A 20465-nucleotide genomic window follows, 5' to 3' on the forward strand; every position below is an offset into this window, starting at 1 on the left:
CCTGCTCCAAAAACCCAGAAAATGCACTTAACTTTCATTTACTGGTATCCCACCGCCCTCGCTCATTAAACATTCATGTCCACCGCCACCAAAGTCTGTGCTTCTTCTTTTCTTTTCTTTTTTCTGTTTTCAAAAAGGTGAGCGGGATATTTAATACTTAAACGCACCGAGGAAGATTAATGCTGTTAATGGTTTATGGTTAGTGGTAATGACGTCTGGAAAACGTTTTGTTTCTTTCCATTAATATCAAAATGTCAGTTTACATGAACAGTGGCTTCAGAGAGTATCAGACTCTTCGCTTTTTGCACTTTATTACGTTGTAGATTTTGTTTTAAATGGACAAAATCTCTTCACAAAAGTATTCAGACCCCCAATTCACTACTTACAGTAGAAGCAGTGGAAGCTTTGGCAGCAATTACATCTCGGAGTCTTCTTGGATTAAGTCTCTACAAACTTGGATTTGGACAGTTTATCCAATTCTTCCTGGCAGATGGGAAGCGTCTGTGAACTGCCTTCTTCAGGTCTCTTTACGCTCTCTACCCAGTCTTCCTGTCCCTGCTACTGCTACTTGAAAAGCCCCTCCCCCCCCTCATAGCATGATGACGCTATCGCCATGGTTGATTGTAGGGATGGTATTAGCCAGGTGATGAGCAGTGCCTGTTGTTCGCCGGACAGTGTTTGGAGTTCAGTTTTTGTCTCATCAGAACAAAGAATCTTTTTTTCATGCCTCCCGCCCCGGTGACAGTGACGCCTTGAGGGAATTTTCTTCTTTGGCACATTCACTTGGACTCGAGGACCGCGTAATTAGATTTTGGTGGTCGAAAGGTCAAAGGTCAATGTCGCAGTGAACTCACAAAAACACGTTTTTATTGGCCTTGTGAACGCAATATCTCGGGGACTCCTCAAGGGAATCCCCTCAAATTTGGCACAAATTTCCATTTAGACTCAAGGATGAACTGATTAGACTTCGGTGGTCAAAGGTCAAAGGTCAAGGTCAGCGTGACCGCACACCTTTTTGCCATTATTCAAGACTTCACACACACACACACACACACACACACACACACAGCAATTATGACAAAATTTCACACAAATGGTTGATACTTGATGATGATTCTGGATAAACAGAGATGTAACCTGAGACTAGTCTGAGTGGGGGAGGCATTCATCCGTAAGATGGTAATTCTAGTTCTTCATGCTCTCAGCGTCCTTTAAGTGGTCTGTCATGTGCCTCTTACTCAAAGTGGCTTCCGTCTTATCTCGTCTTTCTATAAAAGCCTGATTGACGGAGTGCTGCGGAGATGGTCGTCCTCCCGGCAGGTTCTCCATCTCTTCTGAAGCTCCGTTACAGCGACTGTGACCAAGGTCCTCCTTACCCGGTTACTCAGTTTGGCCACACAGCCAACTCTCCGAAGAGTCCTGATGGGTACACACTTCCTCCATTCACAATTACTGAGGCCACTGTGCTCCTGGGAACGGTCGAAGCAGTTGAAATGGTTTTATACCCCCCCTCCCTTCCCCCCGCCCTGATCTATGCCTCGTTACACAGTTTTATCACGGAGGTCTACAGAGAGTTCCCTGGACTTCATGGCTCGGTTTTTTTGTCCTGACATGCAGTGTGAAATGTGGGACCTTACATACACAGGTGAGTGCCTTTCTACACTACGTCCAATCAATTCATTTTGCCACAGGTGGACTCCAGTAAGGTTCTAGGCACATGTCATGGATAATTAAAACAAACAGGAAGCAGCTGACCACCGTCTGGAGCCACAGCAAACGGTCTGAATACTTTGGTAAATGAGAGATTCCAATTTTAGATTTTTAATAAATTTCTAAAAACATGTTTTCACTTTGTTATTACGGTTTGTTGAGTGTAGACTGATGGAATAAAATGGCAGTTTTATCAGTTTTAAATTAAAAATAAAGTGAGCGAATGGTGTAGGGGTCTGAATACTTCCTGGAGCCACTGTATGTATGGTGACAGAAAAATGTAATCTGGTCCTGTTTTTTATTTTTTCGTAATGGGATTTGCAATATGCATGTTCTACATCACATCCAGTATGTGAATTTTCTGTTCTCTTAGTTCCTGCGTGTGCTGTGCTTTAACAATGTTCCTTTGATAAAAGAGTGCAGTATATCTCAGCACAACTCCCCTATTAAAATACTGAATAAAAAATAAGAAATAACACAAAACAGTTTTTTTTTTCCTGACAACAGAACCGGTCTGAAATAACAGATTAGTCCCAGGGTATTAGACCCGAGTTTTGACTGAGGTGGTGCAGACGGTGGAGCAGCATTCAAGACAGAAAACAGAGCAGGGTCTATTCTTCCCTTTTATCCTCACGACTCTGCTGCTCGGTGTCTGAGACTGAGGCGTTTTCTCTTCCCTTATAGAAATTCTGAGATCAGTACACCCAGAAAACCATAAGAGATTTATGTATTTTAATTGCATATTATATAAGATTTCCATCCATTTCAGGCTTCTTTTTTCTTTTTTTTTTCTTTTTTTTTTTGAGTGTACCCAAATTATATAAATACATTTAACTAGTTTTGCTGCACAATTGCTACATTCAGACAAAATACAAAGTCAGGTCGGGATATCTGTGAGCCCTTGAACTGTCCCTACTGTGCTTGAAAAACTATTTTTAGGCTGTTATTGTGGGCTTTTGGTATCTAATGCCAAGGACTAGACTCACAGAAGTAATAAAGAGGACTGTATACAGAGTGGGCACATTAATTCTCCCAACATCAGAGGGGGCGAAGGATGGAGAGCCTCCTAAACTGTACAAATTCCCATAACAGCAACAACAAAAAAAAAATTGAGGTTATGATCTTCAACCTTGGATGGTTTTTTCCTATCTCACAGTGATGTTTGAGGGGAGCTCTGAAACATAATATTGTACCTAACACAGTATTTACTGAGAGTGTAGGTGACTTACACCATCTGTTTATAAAGCAACAGGCTTAGGCAGACACTCTGCCAGCAAAAAGGCACAAGGTCCCCGGGCTTATCTCGGTAGAGGTGTGCTGCTGCTCCTCGGCACCAGCGAGGTGGAACGATAAACATAATTAAATTGAGTTGGATTACACAAAATGGATCGGATCAGTTTGGAAGGCGGAGAAGCTAATCCAGTGCAATCCTCTCTATAGAGGTGCCAACCACACAAAACGACATAAATAAAGAAGAGGGAAAGGGAAGCGTTGGCTGTCACAGGGAGATCAAGGCAGGGGGCGCAGAAAGGACCCCTTCAAGTAAAAAAAAAAAAAAAACAAGCTCCAAAGTCAAATATTAACTGTAAGAGTGCAGTTTAGTGAAGGCAATAAGAAACTGAGCTGGAATTACTCCTCATTCTCCACTGAATCTCAAACAAAAATGAAAGCACTTTTCCTATAAAAAAAAAAGGGTGTTACTGTATGAGTGTGGGGATGCAGGCTGTGTTTGGAAATTCTTCCTCAGTGTCAAAACTGAATAAGCAATGAATTTACACCTCCCCGATTCCTTTGAGGGAGTGGGAAATCACACTTGTCTTTAATCGGGGCAGTAACGACAGTGATGTGCCACTCATTCTGGCTTTTAACCTGTAAACGTACAGTATACACCCACCGAGGATGTGTTTTAGTTACACAGGATGCGGTTGAGGTTTAAATATGGTACTGAGGCAGGGTTCAGCAGTAGCTGGGAGTTTCTATATTTTCTTTTAAGGCGTCTGAACTTTTGTATTTATCACTAACACATCTATGACAGCACTCCCATAACCTCTTTTGTTTTCGATTTCAGCCCCCACTCTATTCCACTGCTCCATTTTTGCCCCACCCCACCTCACCCCACCTCTCCACCCCGATTGCATTTTCCCTTTTGTAACTGACTTTGGTACAATCCCTTTACAAATAACCTTTCCCAGGGGGAAAGAGACTCTTACTTTCACTGCAGCCCTGGCAGCACCACTCCTACCCTCGCTTTCTATTCCCCATCCCCACCTCCCTTTGTCTCTCAGCCTCAGGCACAGTAAACAGATTGATAGTCTGGTGGTTTCTTCTGCTTTTCAAACTAATCCAGTGTAATCCTAGTCTGTCTGCGTCCTGTCTCGGGCAGCACATTATCATCCAATAAAATGATGTTTAATGGATCCAGAGGAGATGCAGGGAGGGATAAAGCAGAGGTTATATGGTTGAGGTGAGGGTATGGGCTCTTTTCAGTGTCTGCCCCGCAATTAAAGATCTATACTGCCTGGTCAAGGTGAACACTAAGGTTTTAGCACCAAGTAAAGAAAAATGTCAAGTACAAAAAGTCTTGTATTGTTATATTGGCAGCCGAACCAAAGACCTAGCAACACGCGCCTCTAAATGATCTCCTTACCAGAGATGTGGAATATCGGCTTTCAGCATAACTCCTGACTAACAAGTCCAGTTTGCATTATTTAAGATGCCCCGGCTGGCCGCTACAGTCTCCTCTTGGACAGCTGTCCTAGCAAAGAGCTCAAGGCAGGCCTTCAGCAATGTATGCACGTAGGTGGAGGAAGAAAGTGCACATCTTTATGGCATTTGAAATATGAATGCAGCATTTATACCACAGCAGCATGTTCCACATGGAAATTTGACAGACTCAACATTAAATCCACAAGCTGAGCCCAAAGGCAGGTTCTGCACCAGGTGGAGACTGAATGCGAGCGGTATGGTGATGGGATTGCATGGATGGAGGATGGAGACGCAAGAAAAGACCAATGGACCAACAGCTGGAGAGGAGCAAATGCAATTAATAAGTGCTGGTTCCTGGCCCAGGAAAGGACATAAAGGGAGAGAGAAATGTTACTAAATACTAACGTTCAAATGGACTATATCTGAATTATAATTATTATATATATTATTATATATTATCATTATTTAATATTCTATTCTATAATACCTTAGTCTGAAGAATATAAGCATGCTTGTTTCCACAATCTCTTTCTTTGTTAAAAAAAAATATGCTAAGCTAATAACTTCTCAGTGCATCACTGTTAATGTCTCGTTTCCTGTTGTTGTTTAATGTTGCAGTTATACACCGATTCTTTACCTAGATAATACTGTCTAAATGAATACGTTAAGTCAGGAAATATCTGATCAAAACATATATATATGGCAGACTAAAGAAGGATTGGACCTGGTTATTAATGCAAACTTTGACTACTTGGCAGTTTTCAATGCTTGATGTTATGAACATGTACAATACTGAAAAGGTTTTTGCCACTGGTCTTAAGATTGAAATACGTATCATAGTCAAACAAAGGGCCGAACAATATGCAAAAAAAATAATAATTATATTGCGATTATTTTGGCAGATGTTGCGTGTTGTGATATGAGTCACGGTGTCAGTTGGAATGGTTATGGTGATTGTTTCTCTGTCGCTGGAAAAGAGGATCATGGGAGTGTTGGGATTGTTGGGAGTGCAAGAAGTCAGTCGAGTTGTGGGCTTCAAAACCGAAACAATGAGCTGAAAGATGTTAAATCTATAAAATTCCTGATTAGTGAACCTTCAAGTATTTTCACAGAACATGTCAAGCTTTTAATTGTTCATTTCATCTCAGCCGCTTTTCTTTCCCTTTTCTGGCTGCTCTCCAGTTGTTAGACAGGGTCAATGGTGCCCATCTAAGCTGACTGTGCTGACTGTACATGGCTTTCCTCCAGCAGTGTTAGGATATATCTGATTACTTCCTATAACAATAATTACAGTGTCTGTTTGTTTACATGCAGACCAACACATATGACTCATGTTGATATTCCAGGTTTGACATTTTAACTGTACCGAAGCTCATCAAGTGGTGAATCTGGGTGAGGAAACAGCTAAATGACAACATCATCGGCTCGTTATTGCCTCCATATCGAGTGGGAACATGCAATCCTCATTAGCAGTGAAATCAATGCTGCCGTGAGACTCGTCGCGTCTGTAAGCGTGTTGCTGTTGGGTCTTACAGCCGGAGTTTGCCAGTGTTAGCTCAGGCCGACATTTCACCCGTGGATTCCGGTGGGAGCTGCAGCAAAAGCAGAGACAGAGCTCTGCAAACACCTCTTAGCCACGGCGCCGCTCGGCAGCCCTCCGCTGCCTGTCTGAATGCAAAGCGGGTTTCTGGAGCCCCCCCCCCGTCTTCCCTCTTACAGTTCACTTGCAAGTTCACTACATCTCCGGGTCAAATCACCGGTCAGCTCTCGGCCAGGTTCACCACTGTGGCTGCGCCTCCGCCTCTCTGTGTGGCTCAGTGTGTCGGCCGGCCGCAGATCCACAGATCATTATCACTATCAAACACTGTTTCCCCAACAAAACGATATCTCTGCCTTTGATCCTGTGCCAAAGCTTATTTTTGTTCACTTCTGGGCATTCCAACCCAGGAACTGCTATCACTTGGGGCAAAACTCAAGCACGGCTAAAAATACCTCCCTGTTCTGTTTATGAGATGGAAATGTATGAATTAACAATGGGGCATCACGTCTGAAATAAGGATAGTTCCCCACACCTCCTCCTCTGTACAGATAGTAGGTGCTTTTTTATTGTTTTTCTTTCTGCGGGAGAGCTGGCTGAGGCTCCTAATGTAATGCAAACATTGTGTTAGGCTCCTGCTGTGGAATGTCCAATTAAAAAGCACTAGATATGGGGCTTATGTGCAGCGCTGAGGTTTACAAAGTCCAAACTGGGCCAGAGGTCCTGCAACATTCAGAGCGCGCTGCATGCTGCTCTGCATCCACATACTCAAATAAAACAGAATGAATCTGGTGCACGGAGACACTTTACATTTTTTAATTCGGTATTGTTTACAGCAATCTGTCTCAGAGAGCCACACAATTCATTACACTTTGAAGCAATTTGAATTCTATTTAAATGATAAAAGTCTTAACAGCTATGATAATCAAATTATCATCATAATAATAATAGATATGCAATGTTTCTCACACTGCGTCTGCAGAATGAGGAAGGAGTGAAACAGAGAGATAACATTAAATACAAAATTGTAATATCAAGCAAAGAATAAACCTGAATGTAATTGATTCTCTTGCTTTTTTTTTTTTATCAAACAGCCGAACACTTCAATCTGGAGCCTAACAGGGAAAATTTAATCAGCGAGGTTACACATGTCATGTGTAGGTTGAAGACAACTGGAAATCAGCACCGATGAAAAGAGTAACACCTGCACACCGACTCCACAGACAAGAAGCATTTTATAGAAATCGTTTCTGTCAAACGACTGGCAGCGACGTTGATAGCTGCCCATAGTTTCCATTTGATGTATCATCGTCTCTGTACTCCGGCCCTGTGGGACTGTATTTTCACCGTATACAACTTCAATAGTTTTGAGATGTTTATCCTCCTGGGTGGTTCGGATGCTGAACCACATCTGTCATCACAGAGTCTATTAGCCAATTGGACGTGAGCATTTAAGTAAATAATCAGTGATGTTTTTTTCACTTTTTTTTTATCATTCTGAATTGCATTGTTCTGGCTTTAAGGCTCTTTATTGGACAAAACAAGCTTTTCTTAACCTTTGGGAAACTGATGGGTATTTTTCTTTTCTTTTCCTGAACATTTTATTGACAAAATCGATAAAATCTAAAAGTATTTAACCGAAAAACATCTTAACTCAATGTCCACTTACTTGTGATTTCAACCGGATCTCAGGAGCCTCAAAAATGTAGACTAGAAAAAGCCATTACCTAGACTAAGGCCGTCACGTAAAAAAAAAAAAACTACTTCAAATGATAATGAGCGAACACAATCAAATCAGTTCAAACACAACACATGTACCTATAAACCCACGATGGAAATACTGTTCACTTCATTCTAACATTAAGGCAATTTACAAAGTCAGCAAACAGCCTTACTTTTCTCCACCATGTTTCAGACTGGCTGAGGTCACTAGTAGGTGGACTACAGTCTGGGTCCAGACCCAGACATATAACCTATAAATTATTGCAAATTATTAAATTTTGATGCAGCGTTTCTATTTTAAACGGCGGAGCTTTTTTTTTTTTAGCCGCTACGACACTGGTCACGTGACGCTACTCAGCCAATCACTGCGACTTGTGTCAGTGATCGAGACACACACACACACACATAGACACATGCTGAGAGACAACGTCGGAGAGATAAGTAGGGAAGGTGGGATAGAGGAGGTAAAGAAAAAGGTGTTACAGCCGTTCAGTTGTTAGAGATGTGTTGAGACTGTTTGTTATAAAACTGGTTGAAACTGTTAAAGTCAAGCTACAGGTTTTATTTCATTTTGTAAAAATCAAGCACTACATTACATTTTTTTCCAAAAGCCTTGTGTCCTGTAGGTGTCACTTCTTGCAGCCCGTTTTCATTCAAGGAGAATTACATCTAACTGGACCGCTTTGAATTCTAATTGAATACTTTTGACTGAGGGCGACAGGACAGGCAATAAGTCAGATTGAATATAGGTCATTTCATTTTTTTCCCCACATTTGAACTGTAATTTCAAATTAAAATTAAAAGCGACAGTCCTAAAGTTGAGATTCAGTGTTTTCATGATCATGAACAAACTTTCAGGCTCAAAAATAAATAAATAAGATAACTGAAATATTGGAAATGTGTGTTATTGGCAGCCTCCATCTACTGTAGGGCTGCACTGATTTCATGTGAATAACATGCACTCCATGTCACCCGAGGTGTTTCCGTACCTCGAAGCCACTCATTAGTATGCTGCTGAGGATTTTTCATTCCATGTACGCTGCTGGTCCTGCTTGTCTCTTTGGCTTAAGATATTTCTCCAGCTCCAAGAGTCTGCTGCTGACTGTATGAGGCTTGTCACAGGGGCAGAGATATGGTCCTTGTGGGAGAGGAGCTCTGCGAATGGCCCAGACTTATCAAAGCAGCCCGCCCTGTCCCCAAGCTTCCAACACAATGCTCCCCTAATTTTTCCTGAATGGAAGTCTCTCCAGAGGAAGAGTAATCTCATATTTGCCGTTTGCATGCAGTAACTCTAGTTACTCTAGCTCTGTTCCCCGCATCCCCCCCTGCCAATTGCATAATCAAGTCCAGAACTCATCAGCAAGATGGCAGAAGAAGTGCTCTATTAAGCTGCATCGTGTTCCATCTGTTGTGTGAGAGAGAGATAACAGTATTTACAGTTTTGGAGTTGTGGCAGACTGTTTCGGCCAAATTTTGTGCACCGCAGAGTTCTGCTTACTTCATAAAATGTCACGGATTAATTCTGCTGCTTGCGATGGTGTCCAACTGCAATCTTTGCCCCCACCAGAAATATCACAAACTTAACTTTACTGGAACTGTTACATCAGGAACTTGTGTTAGGTGAACACTATTTGAATGTAAAACGCCGGGGGGAAACGTTTACTCTGAAATTCTTGTCCTGGCTCATTCTCTAAGTGCTCCATCACTTTTATTCCGTTTTTGGGGAATGGCCAATATTTGCCGTTGCGCTACAGAAAAGACCTGCAATGTGGACAAAGGACGTTAAGAGACTCTGTCAAGAAAGCGGCTGGTAAGTGTCTTTCAAATGGCATTAAGTATTCAGTGCTCCAGTCTTCTCTCTGTCAGTGAGGGGGGTATGTGTTCTTAGAAAGGAAAGACACTAACCCAGATTTGAATAACGAAACCAGCTGATAACAAAAAAGTGCTGAGTGAAACAGAAGCCTTATCCGCCTCACGGACCGGAGTGAATTTACCTCACTGTACATGAATCAGCTCAGCACAAAAACGCATTTAACCTCAAGTCTGTTCTTTCAAACAAGACTCCAATCTGCTACCGATATCGTCAGGTTCGTTGCAACATGCGCTGAATGAATAGACGAGAGTAGAGTTATTTCGTTCTACACATGACGGTGTCGAAAAGGTCATAAAACAATGTATGAGGGTTAAAACTGGAATCGTTGCTCCTACATATTTCATTCTCAACACGACAGAGAAGAACGTGCCTCATTTCTAAACCAGTAGATTACAGTAATTTTTTCAGAGGGCTATCTGAGGACACAGCAGGAATGCCAAACTCTTTCATGGCTGAATCTCCCAACATTTCCAATTAATATGAACACAAACGCTGGTTAAATATGATTCAATCTGATTATATCAGAGAGGAGGATTACGATATGATAATGTGATAAACTTTGAGATAAAATGATTAGTCAATTAACTGCCAACTATTTTGATAAACAATTTTTTTAAGTCATGTTTTTATAGCAAAATTGCCAAATATTTGCTGCACTGTTTTGAGGATTTGCTGCTTCTCTCTATCTCAATATCTCTGCTTTGGGCTGTTGGACAAAACAAGTCATTTAAGGACATTACCTTGGCCTCAGTTCTTAAATCAAGGCTGAGGACTTCTCTGCCTGCCTCTGCCTTTTATTAAATCAAATAAATATATATATATTTTTTATCATCTTTATGCTGCTTTTACATTTTGTCTTAAAGCATTTTATGTTAAACGTAAAGCACTTTGAATTGCCTTGTTGTTGAAATTGGCAATACAAAGAAAGTTTCCTTGCCTTAGGGAAACTGTGAGGGACCCTTTTCACTATTTTCTAGCATTTTATACACTTTATGCTTAATTGATTAACTGAGCAGATAATCAGATCAGTAATGAAATACACATTAGCTGCAGCCCTAAAGTTCAGAAGATGACGGTGCAATCAGAAAAGTAACTCCATTTGTCACTTTGGTAAACCCCAGCAAGTAAACAACACTAAAATTAAATCATGTCTCACTTTGCTAAGGGGCCCTTAGGAGCTTCCTTTCAGGATCCCTTGAGGTACCCAAGTTTGGGAAGAAGCAACTAGAAGTGACATGGCTGTCTGAATAAAAACAGCTCGTGCAGCAGCTGCATCTGGAGGTTCATCAAAATTAGTTACAGTGCAGCAGGACTGCTTACAGTGAACTAATGCTCCTTGTCTGTTACTGTTAAAGCCAACAGCAGTCTGCCTGAATCCAGACAAAGCCCATGAGTGGTGCTTGAAGGATGCACTTGGATGCTATAACAGTGCACTTCCCACATGAGGAGCTCCACGGGGCTGCGTCTGAAGAAGTGTTTGCAAAAATTCAGACAGCTTCAAAGCAGTAGGGCTGTGCAACGGATTAATTAAAGCGTCTGCGCGGCGGCGGCGGCGGAGGCTGCTGCTGCTGCCTCTGCTGCTGCTCCATCCGTTCAAAATTCCATTTCAGTCACGTCCACTTCTTCAAAGGAGGAAACACATGTACATTTGAATAAGAGTGTGATTATTCCACTACTTGCACCACAGCTTACACGTGTCTGCACGGGATAGAGATGACTGCATCCCCCTGAAAAACTGGGATGTCAAGTGCCTTCAGTGATTAGAGGTTTCGCTGCTGCTTCCATTCATAAACTGTAAGCTATAATCACATGTTATGCCATTTCAAATAGGGAGGAGGGAGGCTTCTGCACAAATATTCACCTTGCCATCAGTTTCCTTCAACATTTTTTTGTTTGTGCCAGCAACAACAAAAAAAATCCATATGTATGTGCCAGCAGAAAGGATTGTATTATTTATGCTCTTGTGTGTTTCTGTTCATGTGGCTCAAATGAAAAAGTTTGTATCCCTCCTCATGACTAATGGAGCAGGTGGAGTCTTCAGTCAAACATGCCCTGTTTTACTCAGTTTACAGGTAAATGGGAGAAAGCTGGCTGTGATATCTTTGCTGTATAACAACTTAGCAAAACTGCCACCATGCTGAGAGGACCTCGCTTTGTGTTAGTGTGACCAAACAGGAAATTGTAAGTAGACCCACAAACCTCTTATTTTTTAACTTGAAGTGGGAAGGCTGCTGGTGTGGTGTAGCCTGGAGCCCAGCACCAAGCGTTAAACCTGAGCTCTGTGTTGTAGACCCAAACAGTCTTCACACGCCTAAACTGTTTACATCAGTATTTAACCACGGACATTTACCTTGATCCAGTAGCCGCAGGGAGTGCTGAAAAGACGGATCCAGCGTGTCCTTCTCTGCCATAAGCTCCGGCAAGTACTGTTCGCTCCCCATGTCGTCCTGGACTTTGTGCTCAAAGTAAAAACGACTCAAATGTAATGCAAGTATAAAAAATAAAAAATAAAAAAAAAAACCCAAAAACAAAACAAAAACAAAACTTACTCAACGTTCAAACGGTTCCAAGTTAGAGCACCGCCAAATATTTGTGTGAAGCAAAACCGCAGGCGTTAATGTCATTCACGCTCGCGCTTACAAGAGCATTTCTCGGTCCTCGCGGAACACACACACACACTCACACACATACACGCGCGCACGCTACAAACAGACAACAATGAGCCGTTAAATGTGACCGGGAGGGTTTATCCCATCGAAGTGTTGTTCAGCCCGCAGAGCCCCGCTACGCATCACAGCCGGACCGAGGTTCCCTCTTCCTCCTCTCTGGGTGGACAGGCGCTTTGAAGCTCCCTCTGTTGTATCCAGTGCTCAACTGACGCTGCTGTAGCTATTGGTCGCCGCGCGCGACACGCAGAGGGTGGAGGGGGCGGAGCGATACACCGGAACTGTCCGCGGTGCTGAGTCCCCGCCATTACCATATTATCATAGACTCACCCATGAGCAGAGGGGCAGTGGGGGGGAGGGGGCCCATGCACAAACTCTGAGCTATGGGGCAAAAGTAGCTGCATCTGATCAAGACCAACAAAGCGTGTATGTAATGTTACTGCAATCCTCTCTCATCTCACTGTAGCTCCCTGTCCTTTTGAAGATGCACAGCAGCAGAACTAGGCTTTGTGAATTGCTTTGGATAAAAAGCTAGAACCTGTTTATATGATGTCACCACTGACATTATTCACCAGAACCTCCACGTCTGCTCGTAAGTACAAAGTGATTCAGTGACCACATGGATTTGACCCGGAAACTCACCAGTAGCTCGTATATGATAAAAGAGCGCAATAAAAACGAAACAAATAAAGCTTGTAGGACTAGGTTTTGACACAGGGCTCCTCTGAGAGACAGGGCAACAAGATCAGGTAATAACACAGTGTCCATTTTATGTTGCGCTTTGTTTTACGTGCAAAATCACAAACAGATTTACAAATAGTCAATTTGCCAAAAACCCTTGGGGGCCCTTGAGTTTTGGGACCCCAGTGCAGTTACCTGCTTTGCCAGGATGGTAATCCAGCCTAGGTGGTATAAGTTATTGTTTTTCAACTTTAAAGGTACCATCCAACCTGAAACCTCACAGATATGACATGTTAGCTTCAGCATCTAAGAAAAAAAAAGGTTGCTATGCAAAATAATAATAAAAAGCAGAAAAGCAGCATAAAGTTAAGTGACACCCTAAATAGCTGGAGTGCTTTAATGCTTTTATTTTAGAGGAGCATGTATTTTCGTGGTTGAGATAAGCCTGCTATTCAACATGTTACCTTAATTTAGAAAAACAATATAGTATAATTTGATGGCTCCTAATACATTTAGACCTTTTCAAACACGCAGAAAGGACTGGAATGGCATCACACAGATACCACTATGGCGGGGAAGTTATTTTATATGCATTACTATAGTTGATGAAATATGCTGGTAGAATATCTAGACAGACACAGTGAGTCACTAGATTGACTGTTTTAGGGCAAAACCTTCTCTACAGGTATTTTTTCCAGTGTTGTCTCCCATATAATTACATTAGATATAGAAAACACAAGGTGTCGGCATCCAAATGACCTCGGAGAACTGCTGACAGATCCAACCAGCAAATGCATATATGAAAATAGCATAATCATTCATCAGCTGAGAGAGCCTGTCTCGATTGCAGATGAGTCAGACATGCATGTTTTTGGGGTGGACTGGGTGATGGTTAGACTGACCTTAAGAGCACAGCTATGTGATGGTATTAAAAAGGCTTAGATGTTCAGATGTTGTATATTAATAGAGGTACGGCTGACCTGTTGTGTTTCAGATCGGTCAGTACAGTTACAGGAACATCTCCGGAGGCTGCATAACTGTCCTCTTTACTCTTTTAGGCAATTGATTGTGACTGCATGACTCCTTAGGTTGCGTTTACTTGTTAGGACAAGCTGTCAATAGTTCTCAGGAAATCTATTCACCTTCTCATAGGTCAAGCATGCTTTTCTCCTGGGCGTGTTTATGAATTCATTAAATAAGAAAAGCTTGTTGTTTAGGAAACACAGCCACATAAAGCCCCTGATCGCTACCAGAACCAAACTTGGCGAGTCTCCAGTTTTGTAACGGAGAAGAGACAGTGACACCAGTGTCATTAAAAGACAGATATAGAGTTTATCCAGACAGCAGTTATCTGAAGATACAGCCACAAATCCACTTGATCAGACATCCTGAGCCCTGCAGTTCCAGGAAAACATGCAGTCAATGCAAAACTGTCTATGTGAGGAATTTATGGTGTTTAAAAGCCGGGAAAAACAGTATTCGTGCACGAGCTTCGTATTTGTTAGAAAATAAGGAAAAAAAGATAAGAATTCTGTCAATATTTGTGGAGGATGCTGAGGTAGCCTCAGGTGGGCGGCTATCTGTAGGCTGATCAGCAATGGTTATATAATTGAGATTTTTTTTTTCTCCATTCTATTTCAATAACTTGGAGAAAATGTGACCCAGAGGCTAAAACCAAGATGGGTTTATATGTATTTATCAGCATTTTCACCATTTTATCCTCCATGAACTTTGGAATGTGCCATTGTTTATTTTTGCTTTAATGGCTTGACTTGTGCTCTGGAATAACCACTATACATACAGTATATAGTGTGTATGCAGTATTAAAACATATTATCATGTGCAGGCATGGAAAATAAATGGGTGGAAATATGCACGGTGCTTGGTGAGGTCTGCAGGGTTGAAAGGTCTGCAGTGATCGGCATGCAGGGGAAAAGGGAGTGTTATTGTGTGCTATTATCAAGGCCGTAAAAATGCTTTCATTAATAACTTAATGCACCTGGTAACATTGTAAGATTCTTGAAATTTCTGCCACGCAGAGAAGGCGTGCATTATGTTCCAATCTTAAGCGCGTTGAAGACGTTTTCCACCGAGTCTTTCCAGATCCTTGTTTGTGAGTGAATCACTGCAAAGAGAAACGCATTATGAATCAGCTTACTTTTTAATCTCTCCCAGAGACCATTAAAAAGCAGCTCAAATGCACTAATCTCCTATTCAGAAGAGCGACTTATTTATAGATATGCTTGCCATCTGTTGCTCCCCCTCTACATAAACAAAACCTCACATTGTCACTGATGTTTGAGTCAAAGTTGCAGGCCCCATACGTCTTCCTCAGGACCATCGCTTTCAAAGGGAATTCGCTAAGTGATTGCAATACATCAATGGCAATGAAAATAATCATGGTTTATGGGGCAACATTTTTATATAAGTCACAGCCGACCACAAGGGCAGCAGCATTGGTGTAAACAAAGCCATGAGAAATGTTCTGTCAGTTGGGTGTAAAGAATGAAGAACAGCGGGCTATTACATTGACGAAGTGTTATTTTGATCATTAGAGAATGGCTGCCCCCTCTCTTGCCCCACAGCCTGTCCCTGCCCATTAAATATGATGTTGACTACACCTAGAACTAGACAGCCTGTGCGGCACCCCAGGGTGTCATGTATGGTATATACACCCATACTATTATGTCCGCACAGTCAATGTTTCTCCCTCTCTTAACAAGAGGCAAGGATCTAATCAGCGCTGCCGTTGTCTTATTCCCAGCAATTTGATGTAAATCCTAACTGATTTAAATGGAAGCACTTGTCTTGTCAGCTTTCAATATTCATAAAATCCCATTTCAGCTAGAGGATGTCATGGGGGTCTTGTCACCTGAGGAGTAATTAGACCTTGATGTGTCCGCAAGCTGATTGCTGTGTCACTTCATGTCATGGAGAGAACAAGAGCTGCGAGTCCAGAGCGAGGACACTTTGCCATGTTTCCACTTTGTTTTTGGCCCTGTGAAATGGACAGGATTACAGTGGCAAATCAGGGGCGCTTTTAACACCTTAAATAAGTGGATTCCCTCCCATCACCACATTTAGGTGGTGGCAGGAGGATTTGTGAGGAGAGTGACAACACTGCCTCCTTGTGACCATGTCAAATTATTTAAGCAGACATGAGAAGTTCACATGAGAAAAGAAGGCGATTTCCTACCCTGTCGGAGTGAGTGGTGTGTTGGAAATAAAGCACTGTAAGTCAGGGATTCGTGTCTGTGCTCAGGGGCTAATTGTTATAAAGCTTTGCTGTAAATGGTGCAGTTTGTTTAATTTATCAGCAGCACCGGTGCCCACTGTGCACTTCTGTTCGTAAAAGCATCATTACAATGATTCAAAGGTCTTGCTTTTAAATAAAAAAAATTTGGAGGTATGTGGGGAAAACAGTTTTAATGACAGAGAGAGAGAGAGAACTATAAGAAAAGGAGAGAAGAAGAGAATTATAAGAGGCCAAAAAATACTGAGGAAATTGTTTTTGTGCCATTGTGTTGCCCCTTTTTCTTCATTTATCCTGTGTTTAGTTGTGTTTAAAAGGTTCCGTCTGCAAGAATAACGCCATAAAAAGCATTAATAATGCTAGATTGCATTCGCTCGTCTATACTATGCAAATAATTTCAATATTCTCCAATAACAGTGGAATAAAACACAATTTCTCCCTCAGTCTCTCTCATCTTCCAAAGTGATTTTAACAAAGCCCTTCTTTCACGATATTGTTTTCCTCATACAGCCCCACAATGCCGCTTCAGTCACAAAAGGCACCTTATTGTGGCTACTAAATGGAGCGCTCACATCCATTAAACAGCCATTCAACAGAATTATATTGCCAGTGTCAGTCTATCAGGTACATTGATCACGCATCGTCGGCTGTGAAGTGCAGAATCTGGTCTCCTCTCCTGGAAGTGTTGTGCAAAAGAAACCTAATGAGAAACTGTCAGGAGCACACAGGTAAACAAATCAATGGCACCCAGCAGTGCTCCCAAGGTCAAGCCATGCACACACACACACACACACACACACACACACACACACACACACACAGCATCAACATCAACCTCTCTAACAAACCTGGGGTTGCAGCAGCAGCCAAAGCTTCTACGGTAAAGGGTGCTGTCAAGATTTGACTTTCAGGATATAAACAAGGTTCAGATTGGATTTTACTTTTACTTCACTTTGGTTTGGATCATTGTTTTACCTTAAAATAACTTGTTTGACATTTTGGGAAATACAAATGCTTTCTTTTCAAGAGTTAGATTAGTGTGGTATCAATCAAGAGTTAGATTGATACCACTCTCATGCCTGTTAGAGATTAAGCTACAGCCAGAGGCCGGTTAGCTTAGCTTTGCAGAAAGACTGAAACAACAGGAACGGCTTGCCTGTGTGTGTGTGTGTGTGTGTGTGTGTGTGTGTGCACCTATAGTATGAAACTCTCTAATTAACCCAGTTATATGAAGGACTTTGTCTTGGCTTGGCGCAGTGGCTTCATTTTCCACATTGTATTTTGTACTGTAGAGATGCAGGCGGATGATGTCACCTTTGGACAGTCAGAATAGCTGTTTCCCGCTGTTTTTAGCCTTTATGCTAAGCTTGGCTAACCATTTGCTGGCTGTAGCATAACATACAAGCACGAGAGTAGTATTAATCCTCTTATCTAACACTTGTGAAGACAGGTATACGTTGATCTTTTCTGCATCTGTCGATTCTTGAATGTAACTAATATATTTTATCGATAAACACAGCTATGTTTTTTTTTTACTGGTAGGTTGATTGAAAGCCCCAGAAAAGCTAGTAAGTGGACCTTAAGTTGAGTGAAACCTTTTCTTCTGTTTTTCCTTCTAGCTATTTTCACGTGCAAGTCCCTACAGTATGAGGCGTGCAAACATAAAGGTGAACATATGTAGGCTGTATGAGTGTTCTGGATGTAAACATGTCCAGATGCTGTGCACATCTGCAGGATGGTGATTTGAAGAAAAACAAATGGAGAAGTTGAAATGAAAAACTTGTCTACACAACAATGAAAATGATGAAAAGTATTATAAAATTGCAATCGATATGTAAGTAATTGCAAGGGGATTCAGAAATATAAGGACACCAGCATGTTTCATTAGGCTTTGTGCTGTGGCAGACTATCACAATGTCAGCACAATTGTCATGTTTTTATTCCTCCTCCAACTATATGAACATGACAGAACAGATAATGATAACCAATGTAACAAACAGACAGATCCTTTCATTTCTAACAGTGGCTACAATTACAACATGAAGCCAGCGACTCGGTTTGCATCTTTGAGTTTGTCTTTAATAAGTGAGAGCTTAATAGAGCAGTCTGAAGCAGTCCATGATATGCAGCGGCTAAGTGTGTGGTGAGAGTTATCATTGTACACTTTAATACCAGAGAGAGGCACAAGGTCAACAGCAGTAATTATTCTGTGGGAAGCGTGTTGGTCTTCAGTGGGTGATTTCATTTCCTGTCATTAGCCACAGCGATTAAACACGAGAACAATGATACTCTGATAGCATCAGCAGGTACCACGCAGCCCCAAGCTGTTCTCAATATTCTCCAGTATTTCCTAAATGCTGCTTCGCATGGGTTAACTCTCCCGTGGTGTTCAGGTAGGAATCTTAAAGCTTTTCAATTCAACTGTTCGTCTTCTGCTTCTATTAGCAAATACTCATAATGGACAGCTCCTGCAGGTTATTCTTTTTAAATATAAAAAGATGTTGTTAGTGTCATTGTCATGCAGCTGTGAGAATCAAGGCTAAAACGTGTACAAGGGTGAAAAGCAAGGCTCAGTTAAGTCTGTTTGACCTTGGAATTTAAAAGAATACAAGAAACCGCTTTTATCTCCCCATCTCCGACACAAGATGTCACTCAAATCTTTTCTCAACAGAAAAAAAAAGCTGTAAACCCAACATTCACATATTATATATCATCACCTAATACATTTGAGATATGGCGAACATGTTATCCAACTGGTCATTTAATCATCGGGCAATGCATTAGCATTCATTTGGACTTTTTAGCTCTGTTTTGGTCTCCACCAACTCCTGCGGGAAATATCCGGCTCTTTAGCAGCTAAATGCTACAGCTAGTTGCTAGCTTGTCTGTCTGTTGTTTGTTGCCTAGTAGACTTTGTAGATAAAAACAGCCTCCCACTGCTGTTGGAAATTAAGGTTAACCAAACGTTAAAGCTGCAGGCTGCAAAACCAAAACAATCAGCTGAAAGATGCTAAAACACTCTGTAGACGTGAGGGGAATTACAGAGATGTGTGATGATTCTCCGGTTTGTCACTTCGAGAAACGCCTTACACGTCACACAGTCGCTTTTGGTCTTTATGAATATAAACATTTCCACTAGTGCAGCTTTAAATAGGCTATATACACTTTTTATTTCTAGGCTCTTATGAGACATTTATTAGCAGTGTTCTACATAATGCAATAAGTTGTTATTATTTTTAAAATTGTAATCTATATAAGAATTTATAAAAGAAACTATCATATTTTTAGTTGCATGCTATTTAATATGTTTTCTGCTGGTATTCAATTTATTATCCATCTATCTATCTATCTATCTATCACAAATGTGTCTAAAAGTTTTTAAAGGGTGAGTTTTTCACAGTTTGCTGCATAATAATCTTGTTGGATATTTTCCATCCACAGGTAAAGTAATCCATAACCCTTTGTAAATGATTTTATCTTTTTTCCTCTAAATTTGTCTGGCACATTCAAAGCCGAGAATAGTGGCTATCAGTGAAAGATAAAAGACAACAGCCACCACCAGCAGAAATACTGAGCTTCAAGGTTCATGGTTGACCTTAGATATAAAGTGGGTCTGACAATCTGTTCTGAGCATAAACTCTGCAACATTAGATAATTTCCTCCTGTGCTAATTTTGACACATTTTACTGGATAAACAGAGAATCTCTCTTCAAAAATCCTTGACACTTTCTTTTGGATAAAAGGTCCATAGATCTGCTGATAAGAGTGGAATCTATTGCCAGGTCTACAGACACTGTACTAACCTCTGGCACTCAGACACTGATGGTTTTACATTACCAGTATAACTGTATCAAAGACCAGTACCTGTAATGTAATGGGTGTCATAGCTGAAACAAAAAGAAAAGAGGAAAAAAAATCTCCATATGTTAACAGATTATCTTTGGATCGAGAGAAGCACAAAACATGAAGATGAAATAAAGAAAAGAGGATCTCACACGTGGACTTTAATTGATTTATCAGCATATTCCTAAATCCAAGATGTGCGCTCTCACAATCGCCCATTTTAGTCAGGTTAGCTGTTAATGTGGCTTTCCAGGTGTGTGACCTCCTAAATTAAGGCATTAGCTGTTCAAGAGCGTCAGAGATGCATATTTAAATACTGCACTCCACTTTCCCTGACACAATGGAAAGAAAATGCAAAGTCAAAGTACCATATGACCTCAGGAGAAGTTCATTTTCCACTGCTGAAGAAACGTTATCACACATGGCAGCAAGTGACAATGTGAGAAAAATTCACGTAGAATGGAAGAAAGTTTT

The 20465-nt window shown here is 41.3% G+C and overlaps 1 protein-coding gene across 1 annotated transcript in view; it reads right to left on the reverse strand.

The window, feature by feature from the left end:
- The window catches only part of khdrbs3 (KH RNA binding domain containing, signal transduction associated 3), a 100248-nt gene extending 88172 nt beyond the window's left edge, over positions 1–12076 (reverse strand). The window contains exon 1 of the mRNA XM_022760950.1: positions 11899–12076. Within this exon, the coding sequence (XP_022616671.1) occupies positions 11899–11989 (91 nt within the window). The 5' untranslated portion in view covers positions 11990–12076. The remainder of the gene's footprint in view (positions 1–11898) is intronic.
- Positions 12077–20465: the final 8389 nt, after the last annotated feature.

Source organism: Seriola dumerili, unplaced genomic scaffold, assembly GCF_002260705.1.
Source record: "Seriola dumerili isolate Sdu_G_001 unplaced genomic scaffold, Sdu_1.0 BDQW01000378.1, whole genome shotgun sequence".
Classification (NCBI taxonomy): domain Eukaryota; kingdom Metazoa; phylum Chordata; class Actinopteri; order Carangiformes; family Carangidae; genus Seriola; species Seriola dumerili.